The sequence below is a fragment of the Maylandia zebra genome, linkage group LG5 (assembly GCF_041146795.1).
Source record: "Maylandia zebra isolate NMK-2024a linkage group LG5, Mzebra_GT3a, whole genome shotgun sequence".
NCBI classification, from domain to species: Eukaryota; Metazoa; Chordata; class Actinopteri; order Cichliformes; family Cichlidae; genus Maylandia; species Maylandia zebra.
The window spans coordinates 40,511,254-40,534,232 of record NC_135171.1 but is presented as its reverse complement, the minus strand read 5'-3'; the positions used below and the strand labels follow the sequence as shown (position 1 = coordinate 40,534,232).

Sequence of the window (22,979 nt, the reverse complement as noted above, 5' to 3'; positions counted from 1 at the left end):
TCAAGGTTTTTCAGGTTTGTTGGAGTTTAATTCTAATATATTCTCGTTGATGAGAAGGTTCTCTCAGTCTGGGTGTTATGTCTGTTTTGATTTCTATAGATTTCCTTAATCCTTTGAGTCTGTTTGTATTAGAGTTTGCTGGTCCTTGGTGTTCCCTCTGGATCTCGTTGCCCTCCTGTTTCCCTGATTAGTCCATAGTCCAGTCTTCCCTTCAGTTTGGATTGTGCATGTGTTTGTGTGTCCCTTGTGTTTCTACGATTTTATTAAATTCGATGACATGTTAAATAATCCAAGTCAAGTTTTCCAGGCTTCTAGTTTTGTGTCTTTGTGTTTTTTCCAGTCTTTAATCTTCGGTTTCCTCCTGTGTGACCTTTGGGTGTGTTTTAGATCTTTTTGTCTTCCCTTTGCTGGATTTGTTTGCTTCACTCACTGATTACTTGTGTGTGACCTCTGCCTGGATAAAGGATTTGGATTTTACTGTCTGCCTCCAGTGCGTTCTCTTTCTCGTGTTCCTCACTCATAACCTTTTCAGCGTGGGTGGCCTGCTGGTTGGACACGCCCAAAACATACCAACAAGGAGGTGTTTGGGTGCAGCCACAGCAGATACTGAAGCACTGAGGTGGATCCTGTCCATGTGAAATATGAAGCACAGCTTAAAGCTCCTCCTGAATCTCTAACGAGGCGCCCACACACCTGTGACAGGAAGCTCATTTCTGCTCCATCTTATTCTTTCAGTCGCTACCCACAGATCGTGCTCACGGGTGGGCGTGGCGACGTAGCTAGCTGACAGCTTCGTGCTCACGTCTCTCTGTACTACAGCCTCGCTGTCACAGCAAACCAGTCTGCACTGCCCGACACACGGACGAAGACCCAGAGATACCTGAACTCCTCCACTTGGGGTAGCAACTAATTGTGAATCCAAAGAATTGCCGCCCCATGAAGCTCCACCCTAACGTGGTGTGTGGTTCTGACCCAAGCAGCTACGTTGCTGAGGGCATCTTTCCCCTGGTTGGATCTCCCAAGGTATTTAGGCTTTGGAGAGGGAACAGGGATTCGTGATGACTCCCCATCGTGGAGTCAGGATTCAGGTGGAGGCCCATCAGCTGTAGGAGAAGCTCTCTGGATCCTGTTTATGGAGTAGATGGGGGTCAAAGGGCATTAGTCCAGTTTTGAGGGGCTTGTTTGGTTTGAGGGACGTGCCAGCGAAGCACCATAGCATGACTCATGACCAGCTGCATTCAGCGGTGAAATAAACTCGTTTTTGGCGTCTCATCGAGTCTCGATCGGCATCTGTCTTCTAGATCGTTGGAGACGTTTTTTTATTCACTCCATCACAGCTCACAACAACTTTTAATCCATTTCCAGGGACTACCTGTAAAGTGCTATAAACATTTCTATTTCTTTGCCAGCTGGACTTATTTTTCTCACATCAGGAAGCTGCTGTGCTCATGAATGAATGTTGAGTTACAGCAACTGTGTAAATGTGCTGATATTTATTTCCATAATGCATGTTTCTGGTCGGGAACAAAGCCTTTGCTCCCCCGTCGAGAGATAGATTGTGTGAAATGAACTCAGCCGCCTGCTTTGCTGTTTTATCCCGCCGTGTTTTTTCCTTGCTCTCCCTCTCCTGTCCTGGCTTTTCTTTTCCATCCTCCACCCTCTCTGCCTCTGCCAATTACTCCCATCTGTCCTCTAACGCTCCCTCGCTCCTCGACTCACTCTCCCGTCTCCTCCGACAGTGTTGGAAGGTGACAGCAAAGGTTTAAAACGCTGCTTTTAAAGACGCTACATGAAAGTGTTTCCAGTGACAGTGAAGTGAGTGATAAAACATGTAATGATATACCTCCCATCCTCTCTCTCGCAGCAGCAGAGTAGCTATGGGTGGCACATCGTCTCCTGCAATTACTCTATAATGACCTTTCTGCCTCGTTCGTCTCTTCCAGCCGAACACGCATCAGCCGTCGTGCCAACCGCGCTGCTCGTTGACTCACACTGAATCCTAATCCGCTGATTTCACTAAAGCGTGTACAGGTCTGGATCTTTGCATCAACAAAGACACTTTTTATTGTCGTTGTTGTTTTAGCCGATGCTTCCTTGCACATGTTGTGTTCTCACAGGTTTTACAGGCAACGCAATCATCACAGCCGCACTCACTGACCTCTGCTCACCTCACAGTGAATGTGGGAACACGCTGTTTATTTGAACTGTGGCGTCTTTTTCTTTCTCGCAGCATATCCAACTTCACCCCCAAAGTTGGAGAGAAGGACACCCAGAGAGCGATTCGACAAGCCTTCAATGTGTGGCAGGCCGTCACGCCGCTCTCCTTCCAGGTGAGACGTCCAGATACACGCCTGAGTCATACAGGTCGAAAGCTGGAACATATGTAGCGCCCGATCACAACAGTCACCTCGAGGCACTTAATGCTGTAAGAGAACGAGAAATTTGCTTTGGACAGAGAGGTTACATCGCACACACACACTGCACTCCTCCATGTAACCTTTAAAAAAAGCTAAATATTACATCGATTAATGGGGAGTTTTTTATTATTCTAAACCAGTTCTTCTCATGCTCTGTGTTCATTAATCATCTCGATACTATACAGTACAATAACAGAGAAAACCCAACATCAGACGACCCCTTGTGCACAAGCACTTGGCAACAGTGGGAAAGAAAAACTCCTTTAACAGGAAGAAACCTCCAGAAGAACCAGGCGTCCGTCTGCTGTCGGTGGTGACGGGAGGAAGACGGGACAAAACATACACTGTGGAAGAGACACAATGACTAATAATAACTAATGATTAAATGCAGAGAGTTGTACATGGTGAGTGAAGAAGAAACACTCAGTGCATCATGGGAATCCAGCCCTAACTATATGCTTTAGCAAAAAGGAAAGTTTGAAGCCTAATCTTGAAAGTAGAGATAGTGTCTGTCTCCCAAACAACGGAAAATATGTCAGTAAATTCTAAACACCACAGCAGACACAATAACATACAGGTGAAACAAGAGCTGCTATTATGACTCTTTCCATCAATCGATAGTTTGGTTTCTGGATCAGGTTCACCTTTCTCCAGTGCACAAGGAGCAGAAGATCCTTCGACGCTGTAATAAACAGAAGAGCTTCGTAGTGCTTTGGTTTGCGACCTTCAGCAGTGTCGTGGCCTAAACCCACTGATCGAGCACTCGAGCTGTTCTAGCAATCAGTGAATAACCTGTGATATTATCGTCTGGTTTATAATCTGTGTTGCTCACTGTGGCGTCATGGCTGGGTATAAAAACACGTACCCGTAGGTAGCTTTAGTCCAGCTGCTGAAAACAGCTGTTCAGCTGAAACAGATGTGCAGAAATCCTGTTGTTTATCAGCCCAGAAGACGTTTCAGTGAAGGAAGATGTCTTTGAGCACGGACGGCTGATTCCCCCATTTTTGGACACACCACAGCGAAACGTATGTTGTTAAAAGAGTAAACCTCTGATTACAGTCACTGTCATTTTTATATGAAATAAGTATCTGTTGGTGTGCAGTAGAAGTCAGGCCGTCGTTTCTGAGGAGGAAGCCTGAACGAGCGCGTGAAACTCACAGTATTTTTAATCTTCTGAAATATTGATTCCTTGTTTGTTCCTCTGATCCCGCTCAGGAGGTGCCGTACTCGGAGATCAAGAACGAGGGCAAAGAGGCTGACATCATGATCTTCTTCGCCTCTGGTTTCCACGGTGACAGCTCCCCGTTCGACGGAGAGGGGGGCTTCCTGGCCCACGCTTACTTCCCCGGCGCCGGCATCGGAGGAGACACGCACTTTGACTCCGATGAGCCCTGGACGCTTGGCAACGCCAACCACGACGGTTAGCCGAGTCTTTGCCTCTTTGACCTTGGCGCTCGCGCCGATTCCGCTGAAACATGCTGAGCGACGGTTATGAAACACCAGCTAATGGATTAAATTATCATTTATTTTCTTCACTAACTTTTGCAAATTAAATTCCTCGAATGCGAAGATGTCCTCAGTCGTCGGCGCCGTATCTCTGAGCGCTGCTCTGTTTAGTCACTGGATGAAAAGTGGAGGCCAAAACACACTTCACTTTGTAGTTTTCTTCTTCTTCTACTATCTCACTTTGACAAATGACTTGTGCCAGATTCCCTCTGCTTGAATAACTAACGTGTTGACAGAGAGAGAGCGAGACGCGGGGAGGGCGCACTGATAGAGCGGGAGAAGGAATCTGGTTTGAAAGATTAGCACAAACGAGAATTAGCTCTGACAGAGAAGCTCTGCGTTCCCACATTACAGCCCGAGTTTCTTTTTTTCTCTTTCAGGCTGAAATAAGCATCCAAGGACACGTCCACGCTTTCATTTTAATGAAGACTTTTATTCAGACGCACGTATAAACGTAGCAAACCACTGATTCTCCTCCTGCAGGCGCTGTTTCTGCAGACAGCAGGGGTCTGAACATCAAATGATTAAACATAAAGAATAGATGGGAGGCGGCTGTGGCTCAGGTGGAAGAGCGGATCAATTGCGAGGTTTGTGGTTTGATCCTCAGCTCGACCTGTTTATAAGAGGGTGATGCAGAACAGCTGCCCCTGATGCACGAAACAGCTAAACAAACCAAGTCTATTTAAATGTTTTAGACGCTGTCCAGCATTCAAAGAAAATGGCTTTTTACTTTATCTTAGATTACAGTGTGCTTATAGCATGTGGCTCGCGTTACCCACTGACTGCATATGAAAGATGGGTTATTGTGGGGGTGTTGGCATTATCTGCTCAGGTTCTCTAACTTGATTAGTTTCACAGTGAAATTAGCTGTAAAGATCAAAGCTGCATTCTGTGTCAGGCTGAAAACATATTTCTGAGGTAACTTTGGACATTTTTACACGGAGGTCTGTGGAAACTGACACTCAGGACCCGCCAGCCTCAACTGGACATTAGAGAAACTGCTCGGATTCAGTTATGAGCCTGCACTGAAATCGTATCATATGTTTTTAAATTCAGAAAAACATCAAAGAAACTCAAAAGTGCACCAAAGGAAATAAACTCAGACACAGAAAAAAGTGCAAAGAAACAAAATAAGTTCGAAGAGATACAAAATGATCCAATCGAGATATAAAACAAACGCTGAGAGACAGAAAAGATTTTTGTGCCTCTTTAACATCATAACTATAAAGATGTAATTAAAGAACAACCATAAAGAGATTAGAAAGAGATCAGAGATGTTAATGTGACTGCGTCCTTGAGCAACACATTGATCCCCAAATGTGCCCAGATGGTAAGACCAGCTCCTTGTGTGGTCGCTCTTTGCTGTCACTGTGCTGATGGCTAATTAAGAGCCAAGGATGGGAAGTGCCTTGAATAAAAGCTTTGAGACGCCGGCTTCACTTTTAATCCCCGGAGTTTGATTTCTACCCAAACTGTGTTATTTCCCGAACCTCAACCAAGGAGGTGCTTAAACTTGAACCAACAGCGAGTGAAGAAGAAAAGCGTCTTACAACTAAGACGTCAGCATTTTAAAGAGATAAGGTTGGACATTTGATTGTTTTTGTTGTTTTTAAATGAGTGAATGCAGTAGTTAGGCAAAATTAATATGAAACTGGTAGCTTCTACCCCCAGAAACTTAACCAGATTCACACAAACACTGACTGTTTAACTGTGGCAACTAAACTATTGTAACAACGTTGGCTTTTACGTGTAACAGTGCTTCAATGATCAGTTTCAAACCTGTGATGGAGGTAGAGAGCAGTCGAGCCGGCCGTGAAAATGCACCAGGTTTTTACATAAAATGGTAAAATTATTGATTAATCGCTGAATCTTCTCTCAGCATGTGTCTGTGTGGTCACAGGTCCTCTCTGCACGTCCTCAAAAAGCCTCTTTATCTCTAAAATCCCTCCACACACACACACACACACACGCAGTAATTGAAAGATTAGAGACGAGATAGTGAGACGGGGAAGTTCTCAGACTCTGTGAAAACTAATTCACGGTATCAGCTTCTGAAGGACGTTGGGAGGACGAACGGACCTCATTTTCACCTGGGCTTAAAACCTGACGAGGGACGGTCTCCATTATTAACCTGCTGACTCCTGCAGGACAGAGCTGAGGGCACGAGTTCCCACGAAGAGGCGGGAGGAAAACTTTATGAATGAAGTGTTACGTGTAACTACATGTATTTATAAAGTGTAAAGGATTCAGACGCACACTTTTATTCCCTGATCTTTCTTGGCTCTTTTCTGTTGTTGTAAATCCCACAGACTGTCTGTGAATCTGCTTTTCAGCCAGCAGCAGCGGCCTGAAGGAGCATTAGCCGACCTGTGAGGCAAACGGGTGTTTACACCTGCAATAACTTCAATATATTTAATGAGGCCCTGAGAAATCTTTGCCTCAGTTACAGGCGCACCATCGTGAGTGGGTGTGAGACGTGTCCACAGGACATTTTTACAGCTGAAAAAATGTTTTATGCTCTGTTAAAAAAACTGCAACCAGATCAGTTTTACAGTCATGTCGGATTTTTTTTAAATTCTTAACTTCATCACACCCTGTGCATGTGCGGCTGCCCTGAGCGGGCTTTTCCCATCACAGCCAGGAGCGTTGCTGGATGAGGATTTGGGGCAAAACCACTTATTTACAGTTTTTTCATCAGAAAATTACATTTTCGAGAGATATTTGCAGACAGTTGAGATGAGCATTGGAAGTATAGAAAAGTCCGGTTCTTCTTGATTGTGTGCACGGCTGGTGTTCTTGGCTCTTTGGCTGGTTTCTCCCGTTCTGTATCCCATATTAGAAAATGATTGTGACACAGAAGGAATCTCAACTAGAAGATGATGCTGTCGCCAAAGGGAGGCAAACATAAGGTCCTTCAGACATAAGACCTTCTGTCACAGCTGCGCTGGCAGACCGTGGGGGTGGACGACCCAAACGCAGGACTCTTGTGCGTTTTATTTACAGTGGAGTAAATAACAAGAACACAATTAATCCCGGTGAGCTCCCTCTTACTCCCGTGTCTCTCTGCACTCCCCGTGCGTGCTGCCCTTTTTGGCTCCACGCTCCTCCTGCAGGAAACAACAGAGGCAGCCGTCAAACACTTACTCCTGCGGGCATACACAACCAGCACGACGCTACACTTAGACACGCACTCACTTGGACTTTAACTCAACGATCCAGCGTCGAGGAGCTCTCAGCTACTCCTATGTAGCTCCCCCGACAATCCTGATCAGCTGCAGGTGTGTGAGGTCCTTATGTGTGGACACACCCACCAGGCCTGAAGGTGCCCGTCACAGCCACACCCACACACACACGCGCGCACACACATGCCTATACATACACAAGCATGGAAACAGGACAGCAGCACAGTGCTGAAAAGACACAATATAATACGAGTCCACAACTGCTCATGGACCCTGGTTCGCTCAGACCCAGGGTCCCTGACACTTACATACGCTGTCAGTTGATTAAACAGCCACCTATCCCACGTGGTGATATGAGCATTCAGCATTTACCCAGAATGCACTTTCCCCCCAGAGTTTTTAGCTGTGAATGATCAGAAACAGATCAAACGTTCAGCGTACCAATGCCTGCTTCTGTTCCTCTACATCAGGGGTGTCCAACTCCAGGCCTCGAGGGCCGGTGTCCTGCAGTTTTTAGATGATCTATCACAGCTGGTTCAAATGGCTAAATGACCTCCTCAACATGTCTTCAGTTCTCCAGAGGCCTGGTGATGAACTAATCATGTGATTCAGGTGTGTTGACCCAGGGTGAGATCTAAAACCTGCAGGACACCGGCCCTCGAGGCCTGGAGTTGGACACCCCTGCTCTACATCATAGACGTTAAACTGGTACAGGTTATTGAAACTGGGATATATCCTATGATACTGGTGCTCAAAGCTGGTCAAAGAAAAGCAGACTTTTTCTTTAGACTCTTGGTGCATTAAAAATTAGCTTAACGTTATTCAGCCCTGAAAATCTCATGTGGACATCTCCGCTTTTTTATGATGGCTCAGAACAGACGTAAAAAATGAGGTGAAATGAACTTTGAGGTTCTGTAACTGTAACAGTTTCTCCTGCATGAAGCTAAAACGTTACATTGTTTCATTAAATATATAAAGGTAAATAAAAAGTCTGATTCTGAGAGGGTACGGCGGCTCTCTCTGCTTTCAAAGCTTAACCAACGCAACAGTTAATGTTTCTGTCTCGAGTCGAGGGGAGGACATGTTCTTCCATTTTTACGATTTACAGACTTGATTGTATAGGCGATGACTCGAGGGTTAAATAAATCTGTCCTCTCCTAATTGTAAGACTATTTCAAAAAGGACTTTATTTCTAGACAGAAGTTGGTAACGTTGATAAATTGTGGTTTTATGAAAAATGTGCAGTGTGTTAATGATTTTTGCCAGACAGGAAAAAATATTCTTGGCGGGTAATTTTGATCGCTGGTATAAGATGAACTCATTTCGACGGGTTCCAGTTTAACAAAGCAGGCTCTGTGGACACGTCAGACTGGGACTACTTGAGAAACAGGTTTCATCACAGACATATCAAACATCGTCTTTATCACAGGCGAACAGACGAGTGCAGGGGCAAGCGTGATAGAAGAAGTCGTTATCCTCACCGCGGGAAGGCAGACCGACCACGAGGGGACGGGCAGAGAAATGGAGAGCGACCGCAGGGGGATTCCCTCAAGCCGTTGTACATGAAGTGTACGTCTTGTGCTCTGAAATCATCTTAATCTTTCCTGCAAAGTGGAAGAAAGAGAGGGGAGATAAAAGCTGCTGGAGGGATGCGGGGGGAGGAGGAGGATGAAAAGGAAAGCAGTGGTGAGAGAGGGGGAGATAAAAAAGAGGGATGAAAGAAACTGCAGCACACAAGGACAGAAGAGCCAGAATCTGTGAAGGTGTGAGAAAGTGAATAAAAGAACACAGTACAGAGTAACGGCAGCAGGAGGCATGAAGATTAAGCCAATATTGTAACAACCTTACTCTGTAGCCACACGTACTTCTTAAACCTGGGTGCAAAAATTTAAGCATTCATGCAGTGTTCACATTTCTCACTGGAACATAAAATAGTCAAATCTGTATCTCACTGTTTTGTATGTTTCTATGCAGATGATGTAGTTCTGTATTTCACTGCCCATTCTGCTCAGCGGCCACAGCAAACATGCAATGTTCCTTTAATCCAGTGGTTCTCAAACTTTTTACATCATTCCCCACATGGCAGGAAGAAATATTTTCATTTTCTAAACGAAACAATGACAGAAAAGCCGAACTGCAACTTTATTTCAATAATAAACTACGGTGGCCCTTTGAGGCCAAACGGACTGCAACTTAAGAGACACCAGCAATAAGAAAAACGCTGCAAACGCACAAAAACACAACGGAAATAGGAAAAAACAGATTTACCAAAACACAAGGGAAGTGTTTCTGGGGAGACAATAACCCGACGGACCAGTTGTAGGAACCAAAATATGCTAAGAATTGCGCTGAGAGACACTTAAAAGAAGTGGAGGATCTATCGGTTTTTTGAGGAAAGAAAACATGAGAGGTGTGTTAGCCTAACTATTAGCCTATCACACTTACCTAGCATGTTTTGGTTCCTGCAACTGGTCCGTCGGGTTATTGTCTCCCCAGAAACACTTCCCCTGTGCTTTTGGAAATCTGTTTTGGGGCGCACCTCCGCCTGTCAGAACTCCACACACTTTGAGAACCACTGCTTTAATCGCAGGTCTAACACTTGTATAAAGATGGACTCAGTTTTGGAGAAAGCCGGGAACTGTCCTTCTGGAATTATCCTCTCAGCCCCACGAGTGACTCTGACTATGGCTACAATGATTTTTCAGTATTAAGATCACTTTCATTCGTCATGATTATTATTCACTGATTTTCATGATAAAAGTGTTTTCATTTCACTTCCATGTTGCGCGACTTTCCTGCACTAATCTGATGCACCGTACAGCTTTAAGGACGTCTGAGTTGATGCAACCATCGCATTGTTTTTCTTGCCCTACATGCGGCGTGTTTCCTGGGCATTGAAGAAGTTAGCTCTCTGACTTCTTGCACTAAATCGAAATTCAAACCAGGGATGATGTGCAGGCACATCGTCATCATTAGCGAGCCACTCTGTGTCATGTATTGATATGGCTATGTCTTAAGGTGATGACCTTTGAACCAGATGTGGTTGTCCGAAGGAAGCCCCGTTAAGTGGCTAGTTGTAAGATGGACAGTGTTCAATAAAGCAACATAAAGACCGTGCTTTATGTCCTGATTCAATTCGGAGTGCTCTGCCCAATTTAGTAATAAGGTGGGCACACAACAATGGCGACGAGGACGACACGGACCTGGATTTGTTTTTGTGAGAAGTAGACCCAGCGGCGGCACGGTGTTAGCGAAAAACTTGTGGGCTAACATGGAAAAGTCGGGTATTCAACCGTTCACCTGCTACACTGATCCAGCTATGCTCGGACCAAGATGGACGCGCTGGTTAACATCCTTCGAGTTGTTTGCTGATGGGAAAGGTCTTATTTTGACGGATGATGCTACAGACGCGATCAGACAGCGGAGACGCGCTCTTCTACTGCACATGGCCGGACAGGATGTGCAGGACGTCTTCTCCACTCTACCACAGACGGGAGAGGCAAAGGATTACAGCGCTGCGGTGACTGCGCTCAACACTTACTTTGTTCCTCAAGTGAATGCAGCATACGCATGCCAAACTTTCCACAAATTGTCCCAAACACCAGGTGAGACTGTGCAACAATTTTGTACACGTTTGAGGCGAGCTGCAAAAGACTGTGACTTTCAAGCTGACAATGATAACCAGATACGGGACGCTATCCTGAGTAAATGCACTTCTGAATATGTACGGAGAAAGCTGCTTGAGGAGGGTCCAGGCTTAACCCTAACTCGCACGTTAGAGGTGGCTTCACACTGTGAACGCGTGGAGGAGCAGATGGCGGCGATGAGCGTCGCCGGGGAAAAGAAAGGAGAGGACACGGTCAGCTGGATTTTTACAGCAAAGAAAGAGAAGAACAACAGACCAAAAGGAAAAATGAAAGATGATAATAAAACAGACAGACAGACAGTGTTACAGGTGTGGTTATACTGACCACATGGGCAAAGATCCCAAATGCCCAGCACGAGGACAAACATGTCACAAGTGTAATGGTGAGGACCACTTTTCAAAAATGTGTCGTACAAAAAGACAAAAGAAACAAAATGTGAATGCTGTTGAACAAGATGATTATGCATTTACTGTAAATGATGATAATGTACCTGAGAAACTTACCTTTTCTGTTGGGGGAATAGAGTTGAAAATGTTACTTGACTCTGGAGCTACAAGTAATGTGATGGGAGAAAACATATGGGAAAAGCTAAAAGCTGAAAAGATAAAATGTCACTCATATGTACCCATAGAGCAGAGGAATTTATATGCATATTCCTCAGCACAGGCACTCACGGTTAAAGGTGCATTCAGATGTGAAATCAAGATTGGTGACAGGACTGAAGAGGCTGAATTTATTGTGATTAGAGGTAATGGTGAACCACTCCTGGGGAAAAAGACTGCCATAAAGTTAGGAGTGTTGAAAATAGGTGAAAATGTGGCGGCTGTCACAGATTTAAAGCACACTCTTAAAGAAAAGTATCCAAAAGTGTTCAAAGGAGTAGGAAAGCTAAACACCAAACAGATCAGCCTGTACATTGATCCAAATGTGAAACCAGTAGCACAGCCACTGAGGCGCATACCTTATCATTTGAGGGATGCAGTGGAGAAAAAGATCAATGAACTAATCGACATGGACATTATAGAACGTGTAGAAGGACCTACACCTTGGGTAAATCCTGTAGTGGTACTCCCAAAGAAATGTGACAAAGATATCAGAATGTGCTTAGACATGAGAAAAGCAAATGAGGCAATAATCAGGGAAAGATACCCCATACCCACTGTGGATGAAATCTTGCAAGGACTAAACGGCTCTGCAATCTTCACCAAACTCGATCTCAAGTGGGGATACCATCAACTAGAGCTTACCCCGGAGTCAAGAGAGATAACTACATTTGCAGTGCACAACGGAGTATACCGGTACAAAAGGCTAATATTTGGAGTCTCATCAGCTAGTGAGCAATATCAGCATGAGATTGCCAATGCACTAGCTGGCATTGAAGGAGATGAGAACATTTCAGATGACGTAATCATACACGCGCCAGACCAGGAAACCCATGATAAACGCCTGCATGCTGTGATGAAGAGACTCTCTGACTGTGGCCTGACACTAAACTCAGAGAAGTGTCAGTTCAACATGGACAGACTCGTGTTCATGGGAATACTGCTGACACAGAAAGGCATCGGCCCGACTGAAGAAAGAGTGAGAGCTGTGGTGGAAACCCGAGAACCGAAGAATGCTACTGAGGTGAGAAGCTTTCTTGGACTGGTAGGCTTCAGTAGCAGGTTCATACCACAGTTTGCTACACTCTCTGAACCACTAAGACGTTTAACTCGAAAAGAAACTATGTTTACATTCGGGCCAGAACAAAAGCAAGCATTTGAAAGACTAAAGACTGAGTTAGCCAGAGCAGGTACCCTAGCCTATTTTGACAAAGAAGCCCCAACCAGAGTCATAGCAGATTCAAGCCCTGTAGGCTTGGGCGCAGTGCTAATTCAAATACAGAACGGAGAAGAGGTACCAGTGTGCTACGTAAGTCGGAGTTTAACAGACTGTGAGCGAAGATATTCTCAAACAGAAAGAGAAGCCCTAGCACTAGTATGGGCATGTGAGAGACTACATCCATATGTGTATGGCAGGAAGTTTGACCTCATCACAGACCACAAGCCATTGGAGGTCATATACAGCCAGAAATCTAAACCTTGGGCACGCATAGAAAGGTGGGTTCTCAGACTGCAACCATATGACTTTAAAGTAGTGCACATCGCGGGAAAGCAAAACATTGCGGATTCACTGTCAAGACTGCTGGCTGACACCACGTCAAAAGATACATAAGCATGAATGTGAAGAATATGTGAGATTTGTTGCAGTTAATGCTACTCCAAAAGCACTCACAACAAGAGAGGTTGAAGAAGCCTCTGCTACAGACTCAGAATTAACAGAAGTGCGAAGAGCTATTGAAAATGGACACTTTGAAAAATGCAAAACGTGCACCCATTGCAAATGAACTGTGTGTCATCGGCTACATAGTTTTACGGGGAACTCGCATTGTAGCTCAAGCACTGTCACTAGCTTATGAAGGACATTTAGGAATTGTTGGAACCAAACAGCATCTCAGAACAAACGTTTGGTGGCCAGGGATGGACAAAGCTGCAGAAAAATTTTGTAAATCTTGTCACGGATGTCAAGTAGTAGCCAGACCAGATCCACTTGAACCACTGAGAAACACACTTTTACCGGATGGACCATGGCGAGATGTGGCGGTAGACTTACTGGGACCGCTACCTTCGAACCACTCAATACTTGTACTGATAGATTACTACAGTCGGTACTATGAGTATGATGTAAGGTCATCTACAACCGCTGAAAAAGTCATTGACTCTATTGACTGTATATTTAGCAGACATGGGCTACTAGTTACCATCAAATCTGATAACGGCCCACAGTTCAAATCTGAGCTGTTCAGAGAATATTGTGAAACTAATGGAATCAAACATATAAGAACTACACCAAAATGGGCTCAAGCAAATGGAGAAGTGGAACGGCAAAATGCATCATTGATGAAAAGAATCAGGATCGCACAAGCCGAAGGACTTGACTGGAAGCGAGAGCTACGAAAATATGTAACAGTGTATCGCAGCATTGAACATCCAACCACAGGGAAAAGTCCCGAAGAACTCCTGTTCAACCGCAAAATGAGAGGAAAGTTACCGAACATCAGTGAGGCAAAAACAACGGAGTTGGACGTGCGTGACAGAGACGCTGAACAGAAGGGAAAATCAAAGATTTATGCTGATGAATGAAGGGGAGCTGAGTATTCAAAAGTTGACTCGGGAGACACAGTGCTGGTTCAACAAGACAAAGTGGACAAGTTTACAACACCATTCGACGCAACACCACACAAAGTTGTAAGCAGAACTGGAAACCAAGTCATTATTGAATCACCAACAGGAGCTCGCTATCACCGGAATACCACACATGTGAAGAAATACGAGACAAATGAGACCAGAGAAGGACACTATGACACAATACCTGAAAGGGAGGAAGGTGAAACACCCACAAAGACTGACACCTTCACTCCAACACCACAAGAGGGCTCCCAGGGGCCCGAGAGACCAAGTAGATCACAGAGGGCTAAAAAGATACCCGAGAGGTTTCGTGATTTTGTGGTGAAATGAACTATAATATGTTAAGGTGAAGAGGTAACTTAAAGTTGGCAAGTTTCAAGTTCATATGTGTATTTTGACATGTATATATTGAAAAAAGAAAGGTACATGTGTGGTGAGACAGTTAGATTATATACTTGTTAGAAAGTAAGACAAGAAGAATGTTCAGTGTTGGAAAAAAAAAGACATCAAAGTTATTACAACTAAAGTTTGAGTCTAAGGAAAAGGGGGATGTCATGTATTGATATGGCTATGCCTTAAGGTGATGACCTTTGAACCGGAGGTGGTTGTCCGGAGGAAGCCCCGTTAAGTGGCTAGTTGTAAGATGGACAGTGTTCAATAAAGCAACATAAAGACCGTGCTTTATGTCCTGATTCAATTTGGAGTGCTCTGCCTAATTTAGTAATAAGGTGGGCACACAACACTCTGTAGCTTTGCTTTCTGTTGCTTTGGCGTTTTTAACTTCACTCGATTATGTTCATTTCATATCTCACTGTCTAAAGTCTTGCATGCCAGTTCAGGAAAGTTTCCCTGCTTTCGAGTCGTGATCGTGTTTCTGTCAGAGAAATGTGTCCTCACATAAATTAATTTTTCTCATTCTTGATTGTGACTTTTCTGTCGGTCTGTCAGAAATAGCACGTACTAATATTGGTCCTTCCAGCTAAAATCTGTGAATACGTCGCTGAGTGTGTCCTCAGCCACGTCTGGGTTTTCTTTAGAAAATGCTGCACGTTTTCTAATTGAGATTCAGGGTTTGTTTTCCTCTTCAGTCAAACAGGAAACGCTGTAATGGCTGCCAGAGGTGGACGGGGTGATTGGCTGTTTCTCCATAATGCTGTGCTGCTGCAAGTTTGTATAAAACCACTGGATTCAGTTAAACACAGCAACTTGCCAGGAAATAAAAAATATATAACTGGACCCCGTTAAACTTCAACAGGAAACACAGAAATTTCACACTGACATCACTTCAGTCTTTTCTAAAAAATAAAACAAGTTGTAGAGGAAGCCCTTTACCCGTTACTGACTCTAAAATGACTGGTTTTAAACTTTAGGAGACATGCTGATGAGTGTATAGGTCAGTAAAAATCATTTCTCCTGAATAGAACAAACGAGACAGGAAACAATGAGTCGAATTGGAAGAGACCTCGGGAAGAGGAACTGAAAATGAATAAAAGGATTGACACAAACGGTCGCCGGCGTCTGCTCATTTCCATCTCCATTAGTCTGTAAGTCAGGCGCAGGCCACCGAGGCTATAATCTTCAAACAGAGTGGCCTCGGTAAAGGAAAAAGATAATTATGTTGTGTAATTTGGTTCAAACAGAGTCAAACCAATTACAAAGCTGAGGGAAAGTATTAATTTGAGCTCCGCATTCAGACAGTAAGAAGTCATTAAACACATGACAGCAGCTCTGGATCTCTGCTCAGAGTCTGGCTGTAATAAAGACCCCACATGAATACACGACGTCCGGGAAAACAAGACCTTCTGTTCTCCTTCGTAATTTTACTTTTGATAAGTTGTGATAAGAGCACACGTAACAGCGTGAACTGTAGAACTGGAGCTGTTATTCTGGCTACTATCAGGTGCTTTAATTGGAAAATTGAAACCTGAATTTAATTGAAAACTATTGAAAAGTCTGTTTTTTCCAGAACCTCAGCTTGTGCTTCGATCACATCCTTCAGTTTTTTCCAAAGACTTCCTGGACCTCAGGTACTTAATCTGAATAAAATCCTGTTTATTTACGTCTGCATATGTGAGCTCTGATGAATTGTTGAGACTTTGTGAGGATGCATCACACCTGGTTCTGCTGTGGTGCATAAACTGTTCTACGTGAAACGACCATAAAACTGCACAAAATGGCCAAAAGTAACACAACTAATGATAACTAAGAAGTCCAAAACAACTACCCAGGTGTGAAACGGCCACGTAATGACTAATTAGCACCTGACTCATGAAAAGCAGTTACATAGAAAATGTGTAACACCCACAAGGAGAGTTTTAGAAATGACAGGAGGACAACACGGCTGTAAAAGATGCAAAGTGAATAAAAAAAGGGAATAAAAAAGGCCAGAAACAGACTGAAATGACCAACAGTGACACAAACTGACAACTAATTATGGCTAAAAGATACTAAATAAATATACACAATGGGACAAATTAAAAAAGCAGAGTTTTGATCCACTCACATAAGGTTTCTAACATGTCGCGGAGCATTAATTGTGCGCATGAACATGGATTGTTTTCACATTTTCATCTCACTGTAACTAGTTTATATGCAGATGATCCAGTGCTGTATATTACTGCCCATTGTGCCACAGCAAACATGCAGCGTTCCCGTCATCACAGGAGCATTAATGAAACAGCCTGACTGCGGAGCATCTCCACTCTGATGGCTTCCTGCTCCAAATTCAACATGTTTGCTTGTTCTCCAGCGTATTTTAGTCTCGAAAACAGCCGTACATTATTTATACATTTGCAGATTATGAATTTAAAGTCGCTTTCTGTGAGACTGTGAACTCTGTGAATTTTGCAGGCAAACAGTACGGCGCGCTCTGAAGTAATCCCCGTCAAGCAGCAGCCTTTGAAGAATTGGACTTTAGAAACAGGAGCTTTGGATTCACCAGCCTGACAGTCGCTTCCATTCGCCGCCAATTCTGCTTTTGATGTGAGATTCATATTACACAGCTGATGAGTCAACACATCACAGGCTAACTTTAGCTCACTTTGCCGGCGCCTTTGACGCCGTCTTTGGTCTTTGCTGTTTACACTGGGGAGGCTTTGTTCTGATTCAGACAGGAGGGAGATGTTGAGGCTTTCTCAGTAAACTGATTCTCTTTTAATGAACCGGCAGCGACGGCCTGCAGGCAGCACAGAGATGCTCCTGTTTTCTGTTTTATCACCTGATTTCTGAAACAAGCTTTTAAGGCGCTGTGAGTGATGTTGAAAGCGATGCTGCTTCTCTGCTTTGCGTTCTCTAATCTCATCATTTTTTCCTCCTCCTCTTTGTCGCCTCTCCCCTCTAATCATCTTCCTCTCTTTCCAGGTAACGATTTGTTCCTGGTAGCGGTGCACGAGTTGGGGCACGCGTTGGGTTTGGAGCACTCCAACGATCCCAGTGCCATCATGGCTCCTTTCTACCAGTACATGGACACGCACAACTTCAAGCTGCCGCTGGACGACCTGCAGGGCATTCAGAAGATCTACGGTGAGCTCTCGGGTTTAGTTCTGTGTAGGCTGTAGCTCGGGAGGTGGAGCAGATCGTCTACTAATCGGAAGGTTGGTGGTTCGATTCCTGGCTCTCCTTGAGCGAGATACTGACCGCCAAGTTTGTGTCAATGTCAGCGAGAAGGTCCTTAAGAAACGGTGCTTGAGTGAATGGGTTTAAGTCAGTCATTTGTTTAAAGAAACATCGTTAGTTTGGGTTTTTGTCCTTTTAGTTGAAGAACAAAAGATTTTCAGTCACTTCTTTATTTCAGCTTTTCAGACGATTCAACAAACATTGACGTCACTTTTGTCTCCAAGTGTGAGAAACAAGTAAAATCCCCCAAATATCCATCCAGGTTTGATTTTAGCCAATTCCCTTTTTTAATAGCACATAGACAGGAAGTAGAACTCAACAAATGTCAAAATAAAAGCCAAGAAAATCGAATTTGAATTAAAGACACTTATTCCAAATTATTGAAAAAAATGAAGAGACTTTCCTCTCATAGATGTCTGTTTTGTATCCAGCTGAGGACATCATTCTGTTTACGGTGTACTGACGCCGACAATTTTGGGTCAGGATGACGCAAAATACACAAATATTGTGTGAAGATAAAAGCAGAAGGACCGCGCAGTGAATCGAAATGTAAACTCGAGCGCTCTCGTTTCGTTCTTTTCTTTGCGGCGCTCCAGTTTATCCTCCTACACACTTCAGCCTGCAGCAGTTTGGAATCAGTTTAATGTCAAAGAGTCGGTGAGGAGCAATAAATACGAGTTTCATGGAATATTTGATGGACAGTGTTTGAAAAGTAAAGTTAAAAATATCACCGTTGAACAAAATAATCATGGTTACAATCTTTGTTGAGCATGAAGCTGTGGCTAATTGTGTGTTTGATCTCTGACCCTGCCGACGTGTCCTTGAGCAAGAACGCACAGGACAGAGCATGAGCAACCTGAACGTCAGCATCTCCTCTAAACAGCCAGCGGCTTCTCACAGGGTTTTGGATCGTCGCAGGAAATAACCTCTGCGGTGAATAAAAGGTTTACGACACGTTTCAGGAGGATGAGCTTCATAAACTTTTTATAATTAAACTTTTTATGATTTCATTTTATGAAAAGCCTGCATGCCTTAAGCAGAAGGAAGATGCTGACGTTATAGATGCATGGTCAATCCTGAGTCTGTGCTGTGCAAACGCCTTCTCCGGGACAGAGTGTGTATTTTATAGCAAAGAGGAAAATATATGAAGCTCATATTAGAGCTCTTCACTTTGAAACGAGGGATCTTTTAAGTCACTGCACATTTTCATTTGAAGAAATTTGCCTGCGTTAAATGAAAAACGTGATGTTTTGACTCTTTTCTGCCTCTGACTGGTTGAACAGGTGACTTTACGCTAAAACAAAAACCAGTAAAATTTGAATATGAAATATTAATTGAAAAAGCCCCGAGTGCAGCTGCAGGAGTGTTCGGCGTCCGTCGGCCGGCAGCGGAGCTCGAACGTGAAGAAGAGCCCGGCTGATAAGCAGACCTGAGCCGTCTTTGCCTGGAAAGAAAACGCGAGTCTTTCCCTTTGTGTTTACACCAGAGACGCTGTGTTGCATTTCAGAAAAGGCGCAAAGCCTCGCGTTTCACTGAACGTTTCTAAGTAAACAAAGAAAAGCGAAGGCCTGTCAGCGGCAGGCGCGTTTCCTGACAGGCTTTCTGTCTGCGCTGAAGTAATCACGACAGCTTCTGTTGTAATGTAGTGTAACATTTATTTGTGATGCAGAGACACAAAGAAAAGGCAGGGAAAAGAAACACGTCTGCTCTGTTAAAGATAAGAACATTTCTATCTGCACCATCTCTCACAAAACACCCAGGTAGCTGAAATCTACTGTATCTGCAGCTTTTTTCATCACGCTTCTCTTTTTCTTTGCTTTGGTTTCCTTTAATAATCAAAGCAAGAAGGTTATCTCGGCCCTCAGAACAACTGAGCCTCACATTAAAGGTCGTGATACACAGGTGAAATTTGAAGTCAGCGTTGAAGGGAAATACCGGCCAGAACTGTGCAGTCGGCGGTTTTTCTCCGCTGCACTTCATTGTTCAGTGTGGATAACAAAGCCTGTTATTTTATCTGCTCAAAGTTCATCCTGCTGGATGTGCTGCTCTCAACACCAGCCGCCACAACAGCACCGCACTGTTCATTTTACAACGAGACTGTTTCTGTGCAATTTACCGACTCGTGTTGGTACGCTTAGAAAAAAGAGAATAGATTTTCTTTTCCTGTTGGAACATTGAGCGTCTTTGTCATGGACGGATCTGCAACAGAAAGAGTTTCTGTTTGTTTTTTAATAAAAGGCAGAGGAAGTGGAAAAGAATGAAAATAAGACGGACACCAAACAATGCAGACTAAAGAAATGAAAAGGAGAGCAAAGCAACCACAGCAGAGGCCTAAAATGATCTATTTTTGGCTGCTTGGCACAAAACAACAATAAGAAGATGCAAAAAAATCACCAGAAGTGTCACAAAGCAGCACAAAGAGACTCGCAACTAGAAAAACCCAAACACAGAGAGACACAAAGGAAACATAAAACCACACAAAACAACCACAAATAGACACAAAAACACGCACGATGGACAAACGAGATGGGGTGGAATGAGCCGCACTGCTGTTTCAGGCGTCTCGCTCCCGTGTCGATGCGAGGCAGCGATTTAAGCAAACAGATTTATAATCCGAGGTTTTCCTTCTGCCCATAAAAACAAATGAGTCATTGAACCAAATGTACTAGTTGTGTTTCTGCGGTCTGCATAATGCTGTCTCACAGGCTCTTACATAAGAAGTCGTGTTCGCACAGCTGATGACCAGTGACTCATGCTGCTGTGGGTCTTTGAGTCTCAGTGCTCTTAATGATCCTCTGGAACCAATCACGGTGCCCGACTGATTCATGCTGTGATTGACGTGATTCTCCAGGCATCCCCACAGCCATGCTGGAACCCACCCGGCCCTTGCCCACCTTACCCTCTCGACGGACGCATTCGACCTCTGAGCGCAAGCACGACCGGCATTCCCGTCCGCCGCACCCGCCCGGTAACCGGCCCGCACTGCCTGGAAACGGCAAACCCAACATCTGCGATGGCAACTTCAACACTGTGGCCTTCTTCAGACGGGAGATGTTCGTGTTCAAGGTGAGCGGAGACGTAGCGGCGCAGACGCCTGCTGCTGGTCTCTTTGACAGTGTTCAGTAACAGTCGCTCATTTTTGAATTCTTTGATTACTTTTTCACGTTGTTGACAAAGCCAGAAACTTGTAACAGCTGACGAAGGTGACAAATCAAGACAGTTAATGTTATTTTGGAGTGAATCAGTTTTCACATTAGTTTTCTTCCCTTTGATTAATTGGTGAATCTCCAGTAAAATAAAATGATAGATCATTTCAGCTGGCAGGCTGACGTCGTCTCCACAGATGAAGTTCAAGTTTTCAATGAGGTGTTATTGTTGTGAAATCAAAATGACAGGATGGTATTGTAAGATACTGTGCATGCATAATAATTATTAAAAATGTCGTTTTTGCAAGTTGGTATGTGGTTGCTAAGCAATGCGATGACATCATAATATCTGGTAGAGATAAGAGCCTTCAGGATGCTCGATGTACCCGTCTGCCAAGTTTGGTTGCTCAGCTCCCGATCAGGCAGCAGCTCGCAGACAAACAGGCAGAAGATCGATGATTCATCACATTTCTGTTCTTTACGCCCAAGAAAACCTGTCACTGTAGCTTTCCAGGAACTCTAACTCCTGGATTTTTCTTTTCTGTGGTGATTTATTGGGATACATTAAAGACCTGGTATAAAATATCAAACTCAATCTTAATTCTGATTCATCAAAGGTTGTATTTTCCACCACAAATGCAACACAAAAGTTACATTACAACACTTTTAATTGTTTTTAAATAATTTCACATAATTTTTTAACTACATTTCCCAATTTAGGAAAATATATAATCGCATTAGTCCTATTATTTTTATTATTATTTTACAGGTGATTACAATGATGAAGCAAGTAGCACAACACGTATCAAACACGTTGATAAATAATCATCATCATCGTCATCATAATAATTAAAATAATACTAATTTTATATTAAAAAAAAAATGTAGGACACAAATTAAAAATATTTTTGAAAATATTCAACAACAGCATTGAAAACACCAAAACAATGTAAATTATGAGGGACTCCATTAAAATAAAGCAACAACAAATCTCATATCACATTAAGATATCTCTACGATAACATAAAATAACTATTTTTTAAGTATTAAAAAACAATTAGACCACTGGGTAAAAGCACAGCAAAATATTTTAATTTATTATTTATTTTCCAGATTTGTAAATGAAAATATGAAAAAAGGCCAGAACAAACATTTAGTGCCAACTGCTTTCCATCAAATAACAGAAACATTAAAACGTCTAAATAAGAAATATTTAAATGCATCAAACCAATAAAAGTCTTTGATATCTCATCCTGTTAAAGAACCTGAGTGCTCGTTCCAACACGAGCTTATTGAACAGGATGCTGTTGTGTCTGTAATTAATGGCTGTTATCTCCTACAGACGGTGAGTCACACAGCCGTGGGTTGCTATAAAAAACAGGGTGTCACTGGGGGATTTAGATAAAGCTTAATTGAACATTACGGGAGGAGGATGCAGAGTAGCAATGATGTTGGAAGTATGGTTGAAGTTTATGTCTCATAATCATTATCCATAAACGCAGGTTTGGACGGCGTGGTCCAGATTAGTGTTTAGGAAGGTAACGATGGCTTTAACACTGCCAACAGTATGGGTTTGGACGCCACCGCGGGGCCGCTGGTGCTAAAAACGACCACTCTCATGGTGCCGTCAGATGAAAGAAGCAGCCCAGTGGCATATGGCGCTATCCAGCCTATGATCATTAGCATCAGCCATATGCTTCCAGTACAGTTAGTAACCAACCGATGCAGCTCTGTAGGCGCTTGCATGCCAGCACACAGCAGGCGTGCACATTTACAGCGTGTTGCATGTAGTAGTATAAACTGTATGGCTTTATTTAATTTTATATTTTAAATGTTTAGATATTCAAAGCACCCAACAGGCCAAAGACTGTAGAGAGATGAGCTAATACCAGCAAGCTTGCCAAGTAACACACACAGATACCTGCACATCAGTGTGACGCAGCATATAAATAAAATATTAGGATGTGGAAGGTCTGTTTGTGCAGTTAAGTACAAAGTAAGATGAATTTTTAGTCACTTAACTGCATTTGAAATGAGTTTAAATCATGAGACTAATTTTAATTCTTAATATAGTTTTTAAATGTGAGTTATAAACAGTTTACCACCTGTAGCGTTTGTATAAACAGGATGCTAGCCCATAGAGACTCGTATCATTTTAATATGGGCGTCAATGAGGACTGACTCGTTTTTGGAGACAGCCTCGAGTGGACATTAGTGGAAGTGCAGGTTTGGGTGCTAA

At 43.4% G+C, this 22,979-nt stretch overlaps 1 protein-coding gene and 1 long non-coding RNA gene across 4 annotated transcripts in view; one reads left to right on the top strand and one right to left on the bottom strand.

The window, feature by feature from the left end:
* Nucleotides 1-22,979, top strand: part of mmp24 (matrix metallopeptidase 24) — a 94,423-nt gene that overhangs the window by 49,818 nt on the left and 21,626 nt on the right. For all 3 annotated transcript variants that reach the window (XM_004558990.2, XM_076884373.1, XM_076884374.1), the window contains 4 exons: nt 2,231-2,330; nt 3,633-3,837; nt 17,340-17,501; nt 20,446-20,660. In XM_004558990.2, coding sequence (XP_004559047.1) covers nt 2,231-2,330; nt 3,633-3,837; nt 17,340-17,501; nt 20,446-20,660 — 682 coding nt within the window. The remainder of the gene's footprint in view (nt 1-2,230; nt 2,331-3,632; nt 3,838-17,339; nt 17,502-20,445; nt 20,661-22,979) is intronic.
* Nucleotides 6,129-7,728, bottom strand: LOC143418682 (uncharacterized). Its single transcript, XR_013098724.1, has 2 exons — nt 7,119-7,728; nt 6,129-7,030 (listed from the first exon to the last, which is right to left on the bottom strand). It is a non-coding gene; the product is annotated as an uncharacterized LOC143418682 (long non-coding RNA).